General features: G+C 41.0%; 2 protein-coding genes across 2 annotated transcripts; one reads left to right on the plus strand and one right to left on the minus strand.

Moving 5' to 3' along the window:
- Positions 1 to 1,458: 1,458 nt before the first annotated feature.
- LOC118121129 (integrin subunit beta 3 binding protein) lies at positions 1,459 to 8,843 on the minus strand. Its single transcript, XM_035176803.2, has 8 exons — positions 8,694 to 8,843; positions 8,046 to 8,082; positions 7,749 to 7,821; positions 7,355 to 7,409; positions 6,357 to 6,435; positions 5,976 to 6,063; positions 5,675 to 5,731; positions 1,459 to 1,557 (listed from the first exon to the last, which is right to left on the minus strand). Exons 1-8 carry the CDS (start codon positions 8,696 to 8,698, stop codon positions 1,505 to 1,507), a joined length of 447 nt encoding a protein of 148 aa, XP_035032694.2. The 5' UTR covers positions 8,699 to 8,843; the 3' UTR covers positions 1,459 to 1,504.
- Positions 8,844 to 9,250: 407 nt separating this feature from the next.
- efcab7 (EF-hand calcium binding domain 7) lies at positions 9,251 to 19,855 on the plus strand. The gene is made up of 13 exons (XM_035176800.2): positions 9,251 to 9,382; positions 10,126 to 10,337; positions 10,605 to 10,691; positions 11,005 to 11,203; positions 13,058 to 13,179; positions 15,472 to 15,613; positions 16,255 to 16,361; positions 16,477 to 16,640; positions 16,931 to 17,064; positions 17,167 to 17,315; positions 17,422 to 17,631; positions 18,380 to 18,487; positions 18,634 to 19,855. Exons 1-13 carry the CDS (start codon positions 9,259 to 9,261, stop codon positions 18,712 to 18,714), a joined length of 1,839 nt encoding a protein of 612 aa, XP_035032691.1. The 5' UTR covers positions 9,251 to 9,258; the 3' UTR covers positions 18,715 to 19,855.
- Positions 19,856 to 20,282: the final 427 nt, after the last annotated feature.

Genomic DNA, 20,282 nt, shown 5'->3' on the forward strand with positions numbered 1-20,282 from the left:
GGTGTTCTGTCACAGAAAGTTTATCAACATCAATTTTGATAACTGATTTATCATCAAGTCATTCATCAAGCAAAATGCCCCAAAGCTGCTTGTTCCGTTTCATGTAATTTAGTAGAATATCTTTGGATTTCTGAGTATTTGTTGTCGATTAACACTTGAAAGACCAACTTGTTGGGCTCTTGGTTCTTGTAATCATGTTGCTCACAATTAATAAAACAAGTGTTGATTAAGAAAACAAAAAGCAAAAGACTAAACTATTAAACTATAACTAAAGTTCTGTGTCTGTGATTACACTGCTCTGTTGAAACTGAAGGAGACAGATTAGGTTTCGCAAATGATTCTGATGTTCTACTTTCATTTTAAGCACTTGAACTCATGGTTCTCTTACTAAAGCTAAACAGTTACATATATTTACAGTTGCACGGTCGTATAATTGCACACCAGAAAGCGAGAATCTTCCATTCTCCAAGTCCTCCTTCACCAGCTTTTCTCCCAGGATGCACTGTGGCTCTCAACCTTGTACCACAGGCACAGTGACACTAGATGATGAAGCCTCAGAGCTAAAACTGTGCTAATGGGACCACGGATTACTACTCTTGAAATGAGAAGAGATAACACGGTATAGATCCCAATCGGTGCCGGTGAAGATGTGGATGTGTTGTAACGGGAGTGGGAACTGGGTATCAAACACACCATGGGTCCTTCATTCAACCTCCTCAGGGGCTTGTATCAAAACATTAGTTTTGTTTATGGGTGTACTGGCTTTGTCCTTCACGTGGCCTCTAAGGGTGATAAAGTGAGAGTTACACGATCCACCTTAGGCAGAAATAGGAAATGTTGCTGTGAACACCAGCTGTTGCTTAGGTCGACTTGGGCAGCGAGAGGCCTCAGCCTTCCCAGGCGCTGCCAAATAAAGAGACTACTGTGTTGTGCAAGACAGTTTTCACCCCCACCTTTACTTTCCAAAGGTGTTAAACTGCACGGGTGGGGAACGTTGCATAGTTTTAGCCATAAAGGGGATGAGGGTTGCCATCTGAAAGAACATTATTTGCACAGCGTTGCAGCATTGTGGTTAATGTAGAATCAACATTTGTCAGCTGCCAGGCAGAGGCTCTGGAGGGTGGACGGGGGTCTAACATGTCAGAGGATCCGCTCCTACCGTTTCAGACACTTCTCCCCGCAAATGAGTGACGGCCTCCGACACAACTCGGCCTCACAACTGACAGCCCGGATTCCACATTCGTCTCCTGCCTTATCTCCGTGGGATCATACGCACAAGAAGTGAAGAGCAATTCCATTAGCTGTCAACAGCCAAGATGCCTCGCGAACAAAAACCTGGGGAATATGGGAGAGGGAAAACATGATTGTAACCCCACTGGCACCCGGTGATATTACGCACACACCGCAGTCACTGTCAAGACTGAATTCTCACAAAGAAGAGAGTAAACAGGAGGCATATTTTTTTCATAAACCAACATGTACGGCAACTTTATTTGTAATTAATTCAACCCATAATGGACTTGAGAAACTGGTAGGAGCTGCCCATCTTCACAGGATCTAGAGAGAAAAATGATAAAAAACCCAAAGTCAAGTTTTTAAAGATATATGTAAATGTGTTTCTTGAAAAATAAAAATCTAAATGGCAAATTGTCCTAAAGAACCCTGTGTTTGTCTTTTAAATAAATCCCCTCCAGGATTATGTATTCTAAATCTAATTTACTATGACCAACTGCTTATCATTTGCTGTATAGTATATTTTTTTGCACCCCCAAGATGAAACGCGATGACGTTCAGTAAATCAGAAATCACGCCTGAGAAGACTGCATACTCTGCAACCAGCGCAGTCGATCGAAGACCACCTGCTTCTGTTGGACCAAAACAGCCTAATATACAACTCCTCTGTTTAATTGCAACTGTGTGGTCAATCAGAAAGCATAAAACTCCCAGTGGGTAGGTGGCATCTGTCTGTGAGGCGTCCGAGGATTGATGTGCCAGAGTCCGGGAGCTGCCTGGGCCGGCGGCCCGCAACCGGCGCGACGCAGCCCCATCACTTTTATGACATCTTAAGGAATCTTCTTTTTAATACAGCCCATTACTGCTGACATACAAATCTTCCCAAACGTGGTCCCATCTATGGCCTGATCAATTTTTACACTGCTGAGCCGTCCCCTTTCCCCTCATTTTGTCATTTCAAAATTCATATTATATAGGATTGTCTTATGAGAAAAAGAGCAATAAAAATACGTTACCACCTCGAAGATGTGCACAAGTCAGTGCTTGGCCGTTACTAAAAAGCTTCACAGAAAATAAAATTTGTTTCTGCAGTAAGCAGAACTGTTTAAATGTTATTTATTTTTATGTTCCTAAGAAAATATATTGTGAAGTGCAGCATTGATTTAGAACATAACCATGTCTCGATACGCGTTGAGGGGCTGAATTTATGAATCCTTTGCACAACTCCTTTAATTGAATTTTCCAAATCTCTCACCAGACACAAATAATCAATACCTACAGCTGAGGGAAACTTGCCTCAGAATTATTAGGGCCTTTCTTTTTCAATTTTGTAGTCATCAGCACATACAGGCACTGTGGGTATTTGTAATGCCGCGACTATGCCCCAAGGATTTATGCTCGGCCCAAGCCTGATTGCTCACGAAAAGTGACTTTAGACTGCTTACTGAAACTTTTGTTAACCTTACAGAAGAGTAGACGGGAAAGAGAGAGAGAGGGGGGGGGAGGAAGGCAGGAGGGAAGGAGGCAAGGAGGCAAAGTGTGATTGGAAGATTGAGCTTTAAGGTTTAAAATGGATTTACTTCTCCGCTGCGGCATCACGGAGGTGACAGAGGTATTGCACGGCAGCTGAAAGGTTACCCAGGTTACAGATTCTGGACATGGGGAAAGATTGTAATGGCTGCCATGGAAGGATTGTTTATAAAATTACTGAAATCTTTGTATTTTAAGTATTAAAACAAACCTGTACACAATTCAATTTAAAGCATGACACATCCTGGTGGGACCAGTAGCTCATGGTAGCTATGTGATACTGCTGTGTACAGTATCTGACCTTATTGAGTCAGTTTACAGTTTTGTGACTTGTCTCGTTGTACAGCTGTGACACGATGTTTTACCATTTAACGTTATCCCATTACTGTTCCTTGTTTAAAAAAGGATATGCAACAATCATGTGCTTCTGTTCTGCTGCACATTTGCCTCCAGGTTTCCCAGAGGACGAGATACAAATAGACATGTTTTTGCAACAGACAATCAAGGTTTACATTGTGGTCTTTTTATGGAGACCCAAACCGTCGCCACAAATCAGTGCATTTGATATTATCACAATCATACGGTATCTCAACTAGGGCCAATAATCATCAGCACAGATGATTTTGACATCTCCATCTTTTTAAATGCTGTGATTTAATCATGTGTCTTATTATCAAGGCTCAGAGTTTTGCTCTGTCATTCTGAATCCTGCTGCAGCCACAACAAAGAAAACAATCAGAATTTTGACTATCTCATGTTACTACATTTAAAAAAATATATGTATTCAATGTGTTAGTATTGTCTCCTTGGCTGTTTTATATTTTTTATATTTCTCACCTATCTTAAACATGCTCTACAAATAAATCAAATACTGATGAATTGTTATTGTACCTGTGGTGTGGAGGGGCAATAAATCAAACATTTACTCAGTATTTAAACTTTAGCCCTTTTCAATATGTTTCTAATCATGGCACAATACCTTATAGTATATCTGCAATAATATATGTACTGTTTATTATTGTATGTACATTATTGAATACACACAACAGTATATAGTATGTAAAAAGCACCTTATTCTTATCATTTCCACTGTGTATATATATTGATATATAATGTTTTATCTCCCACTGATGATGTTAAATTCAACAACCAGCACATACTGCGTAATCCTACATCCTCAGGAAGCGTTCATTTTTTTCCCCCAAAGACTTTCTTACACCCCCCCCCCTGCAATCAGCACATGGACCCGAAGCGTAAAAGGCCAAAGCAGCAGATCTAAACAAACATTTTACACAAGAGCAGAATCACGCTTCAAGATACCATCAACATCATCTGTCTGCATTTCACGCTCTCAGCAGATATAGGCCAGAGCTCTTCAGCAGCTTTGAATAACAGTTTGTTTTCTTAAAATGTGTGTCTCGCCGCGCACAGAGGGCCGATTCTCTCCCACAGCTATCTGCCCTGACATCATGAAGTCTGTTGTTGTAAGGAGGTTTATGCAAAACTGATACATTTCATGGATCCACCATGTGACAAAAATGTGACATTCCTGGGGTGTGGATCCACAATGCATCATGTATGTTTGGCTCCCTTACTGGAACTAATTAAAATAATTTCTAACAACCTTATCGGAAAACAAGCTTGCTTCCTGACAGTACCCCCTATTCATTTTCCACAAGTCACCATTGTATGATTGGATCACAAGAATTGCTCTGCTGCAGGCATAACATGTGCCTAAAATAATCAAATTAATTCTTTCCCTAGGAAATCTACTCATTGACTTGTTTGTGCAACCATAACAAAATGTTGTTTTTCTCCGAAGGTCGCAGAGCACACGATTGTCTGAGCAACTAAAACAAGCATCCATTGATGCTGTTAATGTTAAGTAGCGAGGAAGATGCAGGAAGAAGCGAATCAAATAGTGAAGTAGTGGCGGATGGGGATGTCCTTGGGAATCAAACGCCCTCGTGACTACGTTTGTGTTCCTTCTCATCTTCAAATCAACCAAAAAATGTTTTTCTTTTAGCCCTTAACAGACCTAAAGATAAGGTCGCAATCACCACAATCACATATGTCTACACGGGGTGAATGGCCTCAGGCTGAGGGAGGTGAGTCACTCAGCTCTCATTCCAAGCATGTACACGTTAAATCTGACTGACTGTGCATTACGTTTGAAGATAACACCTTTTGTGGCATTTTCTGTTTCGGTTAATTGAAAGTTGCAAGTCAGCGCTGCCTGAGAAAACTGACATCACCACTGCAGTCATTCATTCATTCTGTATTAAGGGCTTATCCACCAAGGAGGTCCATGGGGACATGGTGGCTGCACTAGGGGAGGGTGCCTCTTCTACAGCACTGTGAGGAAATAGTCCCTGAAATTCCAGTGTGGCAGAATAAAGGAGCTAGGTTTTCTCAAAACAGGCCCCTTACTTTAGACTATGACCTTATCAATCACAGCTGTCATTGAAATTAGTGACTAAAAACATCTGTTTTGTTTATTAAAAAGTGGAGATACCAATATTCTGTCTTGAGTGGTGTAGCTTGGTCAGTTGACTCGAAATACAGCACGGAGATAAATTATTATAAAATCCCTAAAAGCACATACAAGTTGTGAAAAGGATAAAAATAAATGTAGATTATGTGAAAGTATGTGCCGAGCTTCACTCCTCTTTAAACCGGCGGCGGCAGCTTTATTTTTCAATAAATCTTGTGGTATTGTTCAACCCTCAGCTCCACTAAGCACGTGGCCGTAAAGCGTCTCAGTGTGATAAAACCCAAGTGACGTGGATAGGTGAGTTTATCTAGATGGTGTAAAAAGCATAATGAATGAAGCACATGAATGTTAAACAATAGAGATTGTTTACTCTGTGTATTGTTTTTAGTTTGTTATATTTATTAGCAGATACATTACCTTGAGTGTGATTGTCGGGGGCTTTACTGCTCTTTAAAGATGAAGCTGCTCTGGACGCTGTAAAGACAAAAAACATCATAACATTTCTTTACGATGAGGCAACAAATATAGAGCCTGATAGAAGATTAGTGCCGCTGATCCCAGAGACAAGTCAAAACAGATTTTACTGTAAATTGTGACTCAATCCATTTTACATCCAGGTGAATCAGTGGAAAATAGAGGAAATACCATGAAACCCCAGATGTGATTTGGTTTTCTGACACAATCAGGTGAAACAACGGAAGTCACTTCATGTACTCACTCAGTTCTCTGTGTCTCCTCAGCTCAGTCCTCAGGTCAACAGAAGATCCAGTGAGGGGACGTCCTTGTTCACTGCTGCCCTCTACTGGCTACTTCCAACACAGGGTTAAGGGAGAGAATAAAGAAACCACGAAACTCCATCAATACACAGGAAATAGAAGGAGAACAAAAAAAGGTAGCAAACTGTCTCGGAAATAAATGGACAAAGAAAGGAAAAAGGCAGTCGTGCAAAGAAGCTATTCAGAAAGGAAAAGTCATGTCACAAGTGGATATTCAGTGTGTGATAAAAAAAACCCACCATCTCTCAATCCGGAGATATGATGGAGACAAAGAAATTTCCGCCTATTCTAAAGATTTAAGACCAAAGGAAAAAGCCTCTCACCAATATTTCCTCCAGCTCTTTCCTGGCCCTGACGAATGCATCTACGGATTGTTCCAGTTTAGATCGTAGGGAGTCCAGTCTGAGTAAAGCCGAAGAGAGAGAGGGGGTGACGATACAATCACACGTTCAGAAGTATCCAGATGATACAGACAGGGAATGATACTAGAATAAATGGCTGGTTGACAGTAAATCACTAATACTGGTCATTTATATAGCGGCTGTTTTGGTATTCATCAGTGGTTTGAAGTATGGTAAATTGATGGGCCTCGACATATACTACACAAAAGGGTACATTCAAGATAAACAAGCAAAATACCTATTTCAGTAGGTTTCTCTGGTTTGAAATACTGTTTATAACTAAACCATTAATTACCTGAACTACCTTTGCTGTAAAGTAGAGATTTATTCATTCACTCATTCGTTTGTTTGTGTCTTTTTGTTCCGTTTGTACAACTCGGGCTCTTTTCAGTCTGGCTGTTTTGGATTCCCTCCAAATACAATTAATTTTAATGTTGAGAGCGTCAATAAATTAAAACACTGCACCCAAGTGACCCTAATCTGACATGACCAAGTGAGTGTAATGAATGTACTGTAAACCGAGCCGATGTAACGTATTAGTGACAGCGCTATGAAATTAAAAACTAATGCTCGTCTTGATGGATGAGCCTGACACCAAATGTCTGCCTGGGCTAAGGAAATGGTTCTTGTGTTAAGTGACTCTTATACAACTATTTTTAGTGCTATGTAAATCACTGATAATTTGGCCAGTGATGGATCTCCATCATTTCATGTCTCCTGTCATTAAATTCTGATATGTCATTATGACCATCAGGAAAGTGTGGCAATTGAAGTACAGCAACTCAAAGGGGAGTTGACTTCAACCCTTTAACTCTGTGTTCTACTTTCACTCTTTTTAATTAATAGTGACAAAACTCAACAGCAAATAAATAAATAGCACAATATAAAATAAATGCAAAATCTGTGTCATAAATACTCACTTTTGCAATTCTGTCAGAGGGACCCCTTCTTTTGCAGAGACTTTGGTCTTGCCGCCTGTTAATAAAGCACCACATCCTTAATAATATAATCTAGAGTTGACCAACTTATATACAAATGATTGTTTCTCTGTGGTTTGACAACAAAACTAGTAAATCCTTGTCCCTATATTCTGAAATGCAGATCATGAACAGATTTGCAAGGATAGACTGAGTAGCAGATTTAGTTTATTCATCTGGCAGTACATTACTGCATTTATCTCAATAGGGGAATTTCTTAAAGGAGAAAGACTATTGGAGATATAAATATTAAGTGAGTAAAGTTTTTTATGAGACATCTTTTGTTATTTGGTACAAGTAGACATCTCTTCAGGGATCTCAATGGGAATCAACCCACTTGCTTGAGAACTTGTGGCCGCAGTCAGAGTTTTGATGTTTCTTGCCGGCACTGGGATTTTAGAAGCCGGCTTCTGTTCAGGCACAGTGAAAAGACAAATTACACTGACACATGCCACGATATTCATACATTATAAACACAGACAACCTTGATGTTACATTTTAAACCTTTAAATCCTTCTTAACACAGACTGAATCTTACATGTCAAACCTTTAAATCATTCTTTTAATAAGAAATGAGAGAGAGAGGTGATTGACACCTCAATATATCAGTACACCTGAAAGACTGTTTACTTACATTATGGGTGGTGCCCATGGGCAGAGTTTTACTCACACTGTTGGGGAAAAAGCAGGATTTAATTTATTTAATAAGGTAACTATTACTGGTTATCTGTATATTCAATAGACAACAATGCAGTGACCCAAACACATGATTTAATGCATCATAAAAATACACTGAAGTCCAGATTACTTAATAATCAACACTTTGCAGAAAAAGGCCCGTCCCACTTGTCCCAGTTTGAGTGCCTCATGTATTATAACATATTTCCCACCTCAGTTTTAAGGCATAAAAGCCAAATAAAACAATTTCATTGGGAATATTACAAAAAACGCAGTATTCAGCCCATGTGGAAATAAAACTACCTTTATTTCAGTTGGTTATAAACTTGCATAAATGAGGATAGACCTTTTTAAAAGAAGCCATTTTGACACAACACAGTTAAAACAATGACATTAGTTAAAGTTATGTTGAATGAATTGATGCGATGTGTAAAACCTTTGTTTACCTTCATGACAGCTGTGAACAAATCTGTACTGTTTAAGTATTTCTGAGGTAAACTGGAGTTAAAATCTCCTTCAGAGCGACACGTTTTGAATCAGACATTAATATTATATTATATTTATAACATAACTTCAGATTTAAAGGATACAGTAAAGTACTTACGGCATTTTCCAGTTTCAGCTCGTCTCAGTAAAAGTTTGTCACAAATACAAGTAATGAAACTGGCGCCTTTGCGTCAGTCAAATGGTTCGTGTGAAACATGAGCGGTCATATATATGTTTCCGGCATCCACTGTTTTTTTATATCTACTACTCTAAGTATTCTCAAAATGAAATAAAAACTCTAATTATATCGTTTTCAGTTATATGAAGTGAAAGAATAATTAAAAACAATCACATTCTTTGTAGTTAGCAACGAGAACTGTGAGCGTTTGTTTCCTCAGGGACGTATTTTCATGAACACCTCTGACTTTTTTGTTTACGTAGCAACAGGCAGCGCATAGCAACGGTGCTGGACGAATGGCTCTGCTAACGCGGGTTTCATTCAGTTAAATGAACCCTGCGTGTTTCTGGGTCCCGATACACGTTAGATAGTTAAAATTAAAACCCATTTAGCTTCAGTTTAACATCGTTTGATATCCAGTGAGCTGCGGTGTGTGACCGTCCATCTGCTGTCAGAGCCGGAGCAGGGAGCTAGCTACCGGAGCTACAGCCCTGTTCTCTCAGAGATGTCTCTCCAAGAGTCCCCCCGTGATGAAGAGGAGGGTTTCTACACGCAGTGCAGAGCCTCGTACCTCGCTGTGTTCAGGTCCAGTTTGTCGAACATCACGTCGAAGCAGCAGCTGGGTCGCGGTAAGCTAACGGTAGCTAGCTGTTAGCGTTTTAAAAGGGACGAGTACAGCTTTGACTGGTTTCACTGTGTGTAACGGTGGCGCGGGGACGAGCTGCAGAGATGATGTGTGGAAACAGAGCCGCTCAAACAATGTCAGATAACAACGTGGACACCAGCAGTCACGGTGATATCAGTGGGATGTGACCAGTACAACAAACTGGGTCTGATTTATATTTAGCTACTACTGTGTTTGTTTGTGAACCTTTCTTCAAGAAGGATCTGATGATATGAAGTCTTTGTGTTCTCCTTCTCCAGACGCTGGCTGTGTATTGACATCACTTTCCAGTTATTTGAAGGAGGAAAGTTTAATTTTTAGTTTTGTGTGGTTTCACTCTTTCAACTCCTAGCCCCACACTGACCTGCTGATCGATCGTCACTACAGACACATGACGTGCTGCTCCAAGTTGAATCGGTTTCAATGAGCCTGTTGTAGTGATCCCAGTTATCAAAAATACCACGTAATGACTTTTGGAGAAATGTGCATGAAAGACACTCAGAATATTTCTGCTTGACAGACTTTAGACAAGACGTATTTAATCAGTTCAAGGTTTGTCAGTGATGAATAAAGCTTCAGTAGAGAGCTGATCGAGAATATACGTGACACTACAAAACACAAAGGTCTATCAGAAAATAAACCTACTGTTGTTTATCTGCCTGTTTTACTTCTATAGTCTTAAGTTTTCCCCCCATTTCTCTCATGTAGTTCTCCAGCAAGCAGGAAGAAATCCATCCCTTGCCACTCTCAGTAAATACTGGACCCCAAGAACGTCCAAACTGAACTTTGATGACTTCTGTGAGATTCTCAAGTGTGAGAAGAAAACCGAGGAGACGGAGCTGATGACAGCGTTCAAAAAGATGGATGTTAACGGCGACGGCTACATCACACACAGCGAACTGGAAATGGCGCTGACCACTGTGAGTAGCTGAAAACATATTGTATGAGAGAGATCTGCAACACATTGTCTCCTCTATTGTTTTAAATGAATGTTGCAGTTTTGGCTTCAGTTAAATTGACTGATGTTGTGCAATCAGCCAACTGAGCGACCCATTAATGTTTCATCACAGACTGAGTAAACATGAAATGATTAAAATCACAGTTACTGGCTCAAGCTCAAACAGAACAGAATATTTTTTTACTGTGGTGTTTTCTCTACTGAAGTACTGAAGTGTTGAATCTTTCAGAGTGGAGAAAAAATGACGCCTGAGGAGGTGAACACCATTTTCACATTAGCTGACATCAACAAGGACGGCAAACTAAACTATGCAGAAGTAAGTTTGGACAATGAAACGTGTACTTTAAATATATTCTCAGCTGGAAGTTATTTAAACTGATAGACTGGTTGATCAGCTTAAGAAAAATTATACCAACATTAGTAATGTAATTGAATTTGCAGTCTCCTGACCTTATTGTCACTACAGTTAGAATAAAAAGACATTTTCTAATGTTCAAAAGAAAACAATAGTGTAGCCCTCCCATGATTTGTCTTTATTCAATGTCATATTCTTACCTCTACTTGTGACACAACCTCAAAAACTGTGCTCATGCATCATGTCTTGACTCGTGGTTTCCCGTTGCCGTCAGTTCTGCAGATTGCTGGTGTCGACGGTGGAACAGTGTCAGGTGGCAGCTTTGGAGAGGCTCGAGGCTGATGCTAAGCTGAAGATACAGAACTTTGGCAGTCAGTCATACAGCCCTCCGAAGAGCGCAGTGTCGTCAGCCTCCTCAGCAGCAGCAGCTCAGCCTCAACCTCCAGAAACACCAGACCCGACACTCAGAAAAGGTGAAAATCGGAGGCTTCCCAGAAGATTTGTGTATGTTTTTATGCTGTGCTCAGTGTCCAGACATCATCACATTATCATTTGATTCCAGAGCTACATGTCGTAGTATTCACCTGTCACAGATATACACTAGATATACTCCACACTTTTCAAAGATGCACACCGGTCTCCCCAATACGCCTCAGAGATTAGTTTTGCTGAATAAATAATAGCTCTGTTATCGATTGATTTTTCCCTCCCCCTATGACAAATGGCCTCATTAAGACAGACAATACATCACAATAACTCCACAACTAAAACAGTTTTTCTGGAGGGAGGAGACTGTAAAGCGTTGTGATTATGGCCGATCGTTTCCGCCATTAAGAAACTGGCAAAATCTCTTGTCTACTCTGATGAAAAATGATGCCTTTCAGCTCTGGATTTGGAGGAAAAAGATATGTTTTTGTCGCCAAAACAAGCAAAGACTTGTTTCAGGTCCAGCTGCAGCCTTCTGCTCCCACAGACAACAAACAGGCAGGTTTTTTCTGTAAAAGACGGCACCTTCAGCCGTGTGAAGACGGGTGTAAAAATCTACTTTCTCACACTTTAACAATAGCATTGTGAGGAGAGAGAGGCACGGAGATCCTGGATGAGCGATCCAGGGACAGGCCCACAGCGGGAAGATAGATGGGGTTGATTTAAGTGGTCAGTCCATGTTCATGCTATTGATTTGGAGGATTCCACCACTTCTCACTGGGGAGATGATGAGGGATTAGATGGTGGTAGAGAGGAGGGCCCCGTCGACCACCGCTGCAAAAACAAATGAGCTCCCACATACTAGTCAGGATTATCACATTATTGTGCCTCTCCCAGGTATTGATTTATACCTCTTACATTTTAACAAGGCTCTGACACCAGGAGCTACGTGATCGCACATGTTGAATGGGTTTTTCTTGGTGCTCAAAAACTGTTTTGACTGCTCATTTGCTCCTGCATTTGTCAGTATAAACCAGTATTTCCCTGAGTCCTACAGTATAACTGTATTTGACAGGGGCGATTCTGGCTGGTTCTTCGCAAAGCATTGATGACGTTAAATTATTTATTGGGTGTTTTGTGTGGAACAGACAAATTGATGAACTGCCGTGGTGTTTTCTGATAATTGGTTTATTTAGTTCAGTTCTTGTAGTTTTCTAGCACCAGGGAACCACAAACAACTCTCGCATTCAATGGAAGCTCACAGTGCAGCTTTTGTTAGGCCACGTTCCAGTGCATCTTTGTCCATATTCACAAACAAGCTACAATTGGCTCCTCCAGATTAAAATACTCCCATCAATACAAAATAGATCCGGGACGAATACCATGACAGTGGGTCTATTTATTCTCTGCCACGGTAATTTGCTTGTAAACCCATCACATTACTTCGCATCTTGATTTCCCCGGCTTGGAAACAATCAGAGCCCTCATTAGTGAATTGATATTTTCTGGCTTCAATTAGTGTTTGAGATAAAAAAAGTTGTGCGAGATAATGGATTCGAGAGGGTCCTGTTATGCCATTTGTGATTTAATATGCCTCCATCATTAATGGAAATGGGGCTGAACTTGAGATTCACACGTTTGTAGAACCCGAATGCAAAGTAGCCATCTTCACGTGAACTTGGGAACGGACTTCTGGGAAGGCAGATTACATTCTGGGCCACATCTCTCTTTTTAAAGTGTGTTTACGATGTGGAGAGGGGAGGGCTGTACTTAATCTTTTAGTGAGCAACGTTTTTTATTAGTAATAATTTTTGTCATTTATAAAAAAAATCTATACCGAGTATATTTGTCTGTGTAATTTCTCATCTTTCCATCCAATCTGTTTTTTGGTTTTACTTCAGACAGCCGATCGTCCTCTCGTCCTTCCTCTGCTCGCAGCCGACGGTCGTCTCTGGCGAACTCAATCAATATGACATCCAGCAGCTCTAGGTCCAGCAAAGTACCAGAGCCTGCAGGCTTACAGGTAAACTATAGGCGTTACATATGGTACAGTCATAATGATTTAGTTTTAGAGAGTTTTACATTATCGCCATGGAGGATTCCGCAAAAAACAATTTCCATGACCTTTTGTGGCGGGTTGGGGTTATGACTCAAGGAATCACCGATGGAATTTTGGAGGGGATCCGGAGAAAGAGGCAGATCCAGGATTTCTCTCTTTAATGTCTCTTGTCTTCCTTCTTTTTAACTTTTGTTTACGTTTGCTTTAGCCTTGGCTGAGGTATGTACATTTAGGTCAAATATGATGTTCAACAAGAAAATGCATATAAAGAAACTGTCAAAACAACAACAACAACAACAATACAATAAGATTACCACATAACTGAATGACAAGTATCACAGTATTTATGACTACATGATAGTTAATGTTATTCGAAAAGGAAAATGTCATATTATGAATCATTTATACCGTCAATAACAAACCCATGTGAGATGTCCCATGATAACAAAGCCCGTGCAGGGGGCGGATCTCCCCAGTATCACTGTCACACACTGTTTTTGATGGGCGCGTTTAGCCCCGGGTCAATAGATACACACTGTATTGATCCATCGCTCTTTGTTTTCACTCTTTTTGGATTAACCTGGCCTGGTTTGCTTTACAGCAAAGGAAAAAAAGTAAATAAATAAAAAAAATATTACAGCCTCCTTCATCTCTGAGGTCCATACAAGGCGTTGAGATTGGAAAGGGCCAGACATCGTCAAGGTAGAAGAATGTGAGTCCAGAGATTACCTCTGAGGGAAGTTCAGCTCTATATTGGCTGCTATACTGCCACAGGCTGATAATTGGAAGGTAGTGGGTGGAGGGCGGGTTGTGTTTTTCTAGTGGTGTAAGTGTGTATTTGCGTGTGTGTGCTTTGTGGGATTCAGATATGCACAGAAAGGATTCATCTGACTTGTCCTTAGTCTTTATGTTAAGGTTATAATTATAAGATACAGTAGATTAAGTGTGTGTGTGTGTGTGTGTGTGTGTGTGTGTGTGTGTGTGTGTGTGTGTGTGTGTGTGTGTGTGTGTGTGTGTGTGTGTGTGTGTGTGTGTGTGTGTGTGTGTGTGTGGCTAGTCTGGCGACCTGCGACCCTCCGCGTTGCCGTAATTCAGACCTTTGGCCAGAGCAGGTGACAGCAGCTGTATTAGTCTGCAGGCTGACCCTCTCTCTGCGGGGGCATTAATTCTGATGTCTTTAAGCAGTAGACAGGTGCCCATGGCAATTTCCCTCATTTAATATTGTCTGGACAAACCACTGAAGTGTTATGATTTGATCTTTTATGCCTCTCACAGCCCAAGATAAATACAACGAGAAAATAGCTTTCCTCCGAAGGAGTGACATGCGCCGTCTTTATGGTACTTTTCTTTGTTTAACTTGGTGATTTATTTGTCCACTAAAAGGATATATGGCCTATTCCAGACTCGCTCGACCCTCAATGTCCTCTTACCGTGTGTCCACACCAACTGTGTTTTCATTTAATGGGTCCCCGATGAACGGAAGGAAAACTTGCCTTGTTTTGATGTTCCTGTTCAATTTGAAATTATTATGTCGTTTCAGTTGTGCTGCCAGACAAAGGAACAACAGGATTTCAAAATGAGAGAAATATTAGGATTCATAAATATCGCCAAAGTAGCCTCCTGATGGTTTTGAATGAGCCCTGGCCCAAGATTGAAAGGGCTGTATTTATCAAAGTTAAATGGACTCCTATTTGTCGTATCAGGAACTAGAGGGAGATTTAGTCCCGCCTGCAGCAGAAAGCCAGTGTAACACTTCTGCCCTCCTCTGGAGCAGCAGGAGAATAACAAGTGTTTACACGCTGCTGAGCCCAGACACAAGCTATGGAGTAATGAATGTGCCCCCTGAAGGTTGGAGTGGTAATTATCACAACGGCAGTTTCTTTTAATCAAGTGAGCAACCTCACTGTTATGATTGACTGCTTAATTCTCTCTGTCATGCCAAAATATACTTCCCCTGTCACAAGATCAATCCCCCTTCTAATAGGAACTGCAAATTAGTTTTGGTTTCTGTTGAATGAATAAATGCATTTTGTTGTCAAGTAGCAAAACTGTTTGTTGGGATTGTGTCAGGATTTTAACGGAGGCCACACATCATCAAATGTATGAGGATATACAAAACGTGAAAAACGATATTTTTTATTTCACTGTTTAGGAAGATGATATTTTTCGGCTTTATTAGCCCGCGCCATGTGACTGAAAGTTTGTATGAATATTGCAAGTCGGCTGGTTAAGCACAGATGTTGTCCCTTGTTGCAGGAGTGGCACCACAGTCACATGAAAGGATGTTTCTTCTTGGAGGATGATGGGAGTGTCGGCTCTCTGCAGTACCAGCTCCACATCCCGCAGACATCCAGCGTCTACCTGACCGTCCAACCACAAAGCCTCAGCCACAGACCTGGTAAATACGGCAAAACTACAGCTGCCGTCGGGATGTTATGTGTCTGCTTGCCCCCCCGACTCAGTAGGTCAGATGTCGGGGAGGGGGAATAGAATAGCACCTCTGGAGTTGTGGGAATTCAGTAGTTTGCTCCTCGGTCGGTCAGGATCCATATAGAAGCATGCTGGATTGTTTCAGTAGCGTTCAGGCTAGTTGCAATTTTAAATAGGCTTTTTGTGTGACACTAAGACATAAATAACGTGTTGCCCCTGTAATTATCAGATTATGAATCATAAACAAAAAAAGAGACCACACAGAAGCCTGCCGTTGTTTATTGGCCCCTGCAGGGTGTTTTTACATCGTGTGGCGGCAGATCGGGTTCTGTAGGAAACGTGCTAGATTGTGTTCCAGCTGAGTGGACGATATTTTATGACGAACATTAAGAAGAAAGGTGTTGTTCAGTTTATTAAATTGGAACGTGCGGTGGAAGATACTGAAATGATGTCGACGGTAGAAAGTTAATCCTCCTGTTTATGTTGTTGAAAAGACAGAGTGAAAATGTTTTCGTCGAATACTCAATATGTTCGTAACGACAGGAGAAAACATGTGTTAACAATTCTGTATTTAAATCCAAGCATTTCTGTTTATGTGTTTCTTCTCAGACAAGTCTCCTCCCTGGATGACGGTGGATACGGTTCTTTTCATTATGTCGGCTGGTGAAGCCAAAGAAGACTCTGTAGTGCATTTCACTGAGTCAAAAGACAAAGAGGTATATTTAGTTTGTGTTGAGAGATGTACATTTACTCTATTTCTTTATATTCACTGTTACATGTATCTGCACTGTTGTGTTTTATTTTCCCGATCCCCTCTTTTTGTCTCTGCAGAAGTACATTTGGAAAGGAGAACTGAACACTGGGACGTACTTCCTGCTTCCCTTCACCAGCGGCTGCAGACTTAAGAAAAGGAGCAAAAATGATCTTCCTGACAAACCTGTGGAGCTCGTCTACAGGACGGACTCTGGAGAGCTGGACCTCACCAGGGAGCTCAGGTTTGGAGTTTTGATATATTCTGAAAGGTTCCACTGTAATCTTGTCATTTGTGGTTTATTCTGGAACATTTCAACTTTCTTTTCAAAATGCTTTTATTTTTCTTTCTCATGCCTGATCCTAATACTCATAGACATCATCAGAAAAATGCAATAGCTTTGGCATGAAAGATGTGGTTATTGTTCCCCTGTGAATACTGGATGAATGCCTTCGATGCCTTGCTTCATTGCTACTGCAACGGCGAGAAGGTCCCTGCATGAAATATCTCAGTGTCACTCCCTTTGTGCCACAGGGAGGCGCTGTCTGACATCTTTGAGGTTATAGACCTGGATGGAAACGGTCTCCTCGGTCTGGAGGAGTACAATTTCTTTGAGCTCAGGACCAGTGGAGAGAAGTGTGACAAGGAGGCCTGGGCTGTCTGCAAAGGTAATTCTCATGGAAATACATAGGGAAACATTATATAAAGGCATAAGCAGTCAACCAATGATTAATATTACTTAATGGTTTTTTTGGGGGGGGTGGGGGTAGAAAACTTTGATATGAGAAGCAATCAACTGACCAAGCAGGGCTTCATGGAGCTGAACCTGATGGAGGCCACAGAGAAGGATGGAGACCCCGCAGACCTGTGGGTCATCCTGGAAGCCATGGGCTACAACCGCATGCTGGAGCTAGTCGAGGTAAGTCTGATTTCACTCAAAACAACGTCACGTGTTACTCTACACAACTATACAACAACCTTATCCTACCAACAAACTGAATGAACTCCTCCTCCCTCTCTGTCAGGCTTGTCCATTCCAGATAGATGTACATTGTGAAGACACGCCGCTGTCTCTCCAGCCACTCAGTATGGACACAGGGCCCAAGCTCCTGAACCAGGCCCTCCAGAAGTCCATCATAGCCAGGACAGGGGCCAAAGCACTGAGGGGACTAGATAATGTTTTCATCTACACCTACCGAGGAGAGCACAGGATCTCCTCACTCATAGCTAACAAGGTCAGCAGCCATCTGTGTGTATCTGTGTGAAGGTGCTCACACAGTTTAGCAATACTGGAAATGGATTTTCCAGTTTCACCGCGATCGTACAGTTGCTGTGCATCTTCGTGGCCAGTAGGGGGATGATAGACCAACTTTTATTGTGATAGAATTAATTGATTATCTACTTTGGTATTGATCAGGGCACAGAGCATCAGGGTGTTTATACTTCTCGAGGAAATGCCAAAGCTTGCACATTCTGTCTTATTACAGTCCACTGCTGTAAGTGTGTGGTTGCTGGAGACCATTCAACCTATATGTAATTGATATGCAGTGGTCGTATCTGTTCTCATAGCAACAGGAGCTACTCTAAGAGAATGACCCTGTGATACAAAAGAACCTCTTAACAGGGAAAAGTTAAACTGGTTATCATGAGAGTGTCATTATTCGTTTTATTTTGTATTAACGCATTGTCTTTGGATTCAACTACACACACTCTACTGCTGTAGAGAGAGCTTGTCTTGGATATAACACTGTCTTGAAGATGGTATGCATCCACATTACTATGTTCAAATGGTACATAAAAATGTAGCTGTACTTAAATTAGCACAAGGTCCACTACCTTGTTGTTGTGTGTAGAAAGAGGCTATTTGTGTTTTAAACCATAGCTTCTCATTTATTTACCTTTCTTCTATAAGTTTAGCTGTTTAAAATGGTTTCTTCATATTCTCTGATCTCAAGAATAAAAGTTGAACCCTTTGTGTTGCAGACCAACCAGAAAGTGACTGTGCACATAAACAACGAGCAGAACAGGAACTGCAGCAGCAGCAGAGGCATGAGTGTGTTCGCTGTGGAGGTGCCAGCCCGGACCAAGATGGTACAAAGTTTTCCCTTTTGCTCTTTCAAAATCTGAGAAATGTCTTTAAGAATACTTTTAGAAATATACATATGACGGTAGAAGGGAATTAAATGATTAAATGGTGTTTTAGATGTTAATACAAACGTGTGTTTCCTGTCTTCTAGGTTTGCCAACACATTCTACCCATCAGTGACAAACAGGACTGGACCTATAATTGTGTGGAGACGATACTAACCTGCACATGAAGATGTGCTGCTATGAAAGATTTAATGCTCAACTGTGCCACTGCTACAGAAAAGTGATGGACCACTTGCTTTTAAATATATGATTCATAGATTGTTCTACATCCACTGGTAATATGAAAGACATTGTTAATGGTTGGACCAAATGATTGTGATGTGTAATTTTACAAAAGAAACACTGCTAATCATTTCTTTTACAAACCCTGAATTCACGTGTTTTCAGATCCCAGCACCAGGAGCGGAGACATTTGATCAGACCCACCTGCAGCTCAGTGCATCAGCTGTTAAACACTGATGGTCACAGTTCAAATACCACTGATAGTGGTGACTGCTGCTTTTGTGCCTTTGTATGTGTGACATATTGTGTTAATGTAGAGAATTTCAAAATTCCCTTCAAATTGATTAACATTAAAGACCAAAGGTTAGAATGTCAGCATGGCTCTTTTATTCATGAGTCATCATTTAGCTCTCTTTAAAATCACAACAAAGTTTTCTGACAACATTAGAAAAGAGAGAATTAAACATACAGTTGATGTTATTAGCTACGATGGCGCCGAATTGTGAGGAGGAGCCTAAAGCTGGTCATAACATGAAGGTAACACAGCTTCACATTGAAATTAGATGTAGAAGTTTTTACACTAAGTCTGTGTTACTCTGTAGATATCAGCCACCACCGTCCCTGCTCTTTATACAGTCTGGGGCTGTGAGGATTTAGTGTTGGCCATGAAATGCATTCCTCTGTATTGCAGTCAGGTCTAAACTTTATTCGCCCTTGGCCTTTGCAGCTGAGAACAGTCTTGACCTCCTATTTATATCTGGCTGGTCATTATTTGCCCTTTGACTTTCTCTGCTGAAACAGTAGAGCCAGTGAACTAAATGTCACATGACATGTGAGAGGAACAGTATTTAATGTCCCGAGCCCCTGTCTGCTCTTCCTTTCCCAGCACAGAGGGTTAGTGACGCTCGACTGCTCGGGGGCTAGCTGGCTTTCAGGAGCTGTGAGCCAAACTGGACAACTACAGTACTGGACTGTTAATTAAACTCTTTTTATATGTAGTTATAAGGAAAGTTTAATTTGTGTGACATGATTCATTGTGATTTGTGTGACATGATTTTCTTCAAAATTAAAAATCATACAATGCCATACAGTTGATATGCCTCTAAATCAGCAGCGAACATGCAGATAGGGAGTTAATAACCTGCCAACATGAAGGTTTAGCTCATCCTTAACACACGTTATAAACATACACATGTTGTATCTATCCTGGTCTCCACGCTCACTTCACACGCCCCCTTGTCATGATGGCACGTCTGACGTTAAACTTTGTTCTGCTATGATCAAACACGCTGTGGTGCAACAGGCAAACAGCAGAAGTCTGAGTCTGTTTCACAACATGACTCCTGTGAAATAAACCTTTTCACACAAGTTCTCTTTAAATATCTTTCTCTTTAGCGGGTCAGATATTTGGTAAATTGCATTGACTTATTAGAGAGTTGATTAATTTACTCTTTTCTTCACTGTGTTAAAGTTTGGGACAGAATCCTTGGAGTCATTGACCCTCTGTGTGTGT

This window comes from Hippoglossus stenolepis, chromosome 14 (assembly GCF_022539355.2).
Source record: "Hippoglossus stenolepis isolate QCI-W04-F060 chromosome 14, HSTE1.2, whole genome shotgun sequence".
NCBI lineage: Eukaryota > Metazoa > Chordata > Actinopteri > Pleuronectiformes > Pleuronectidae > Hippoglossus > Hippoglossus stenolepis.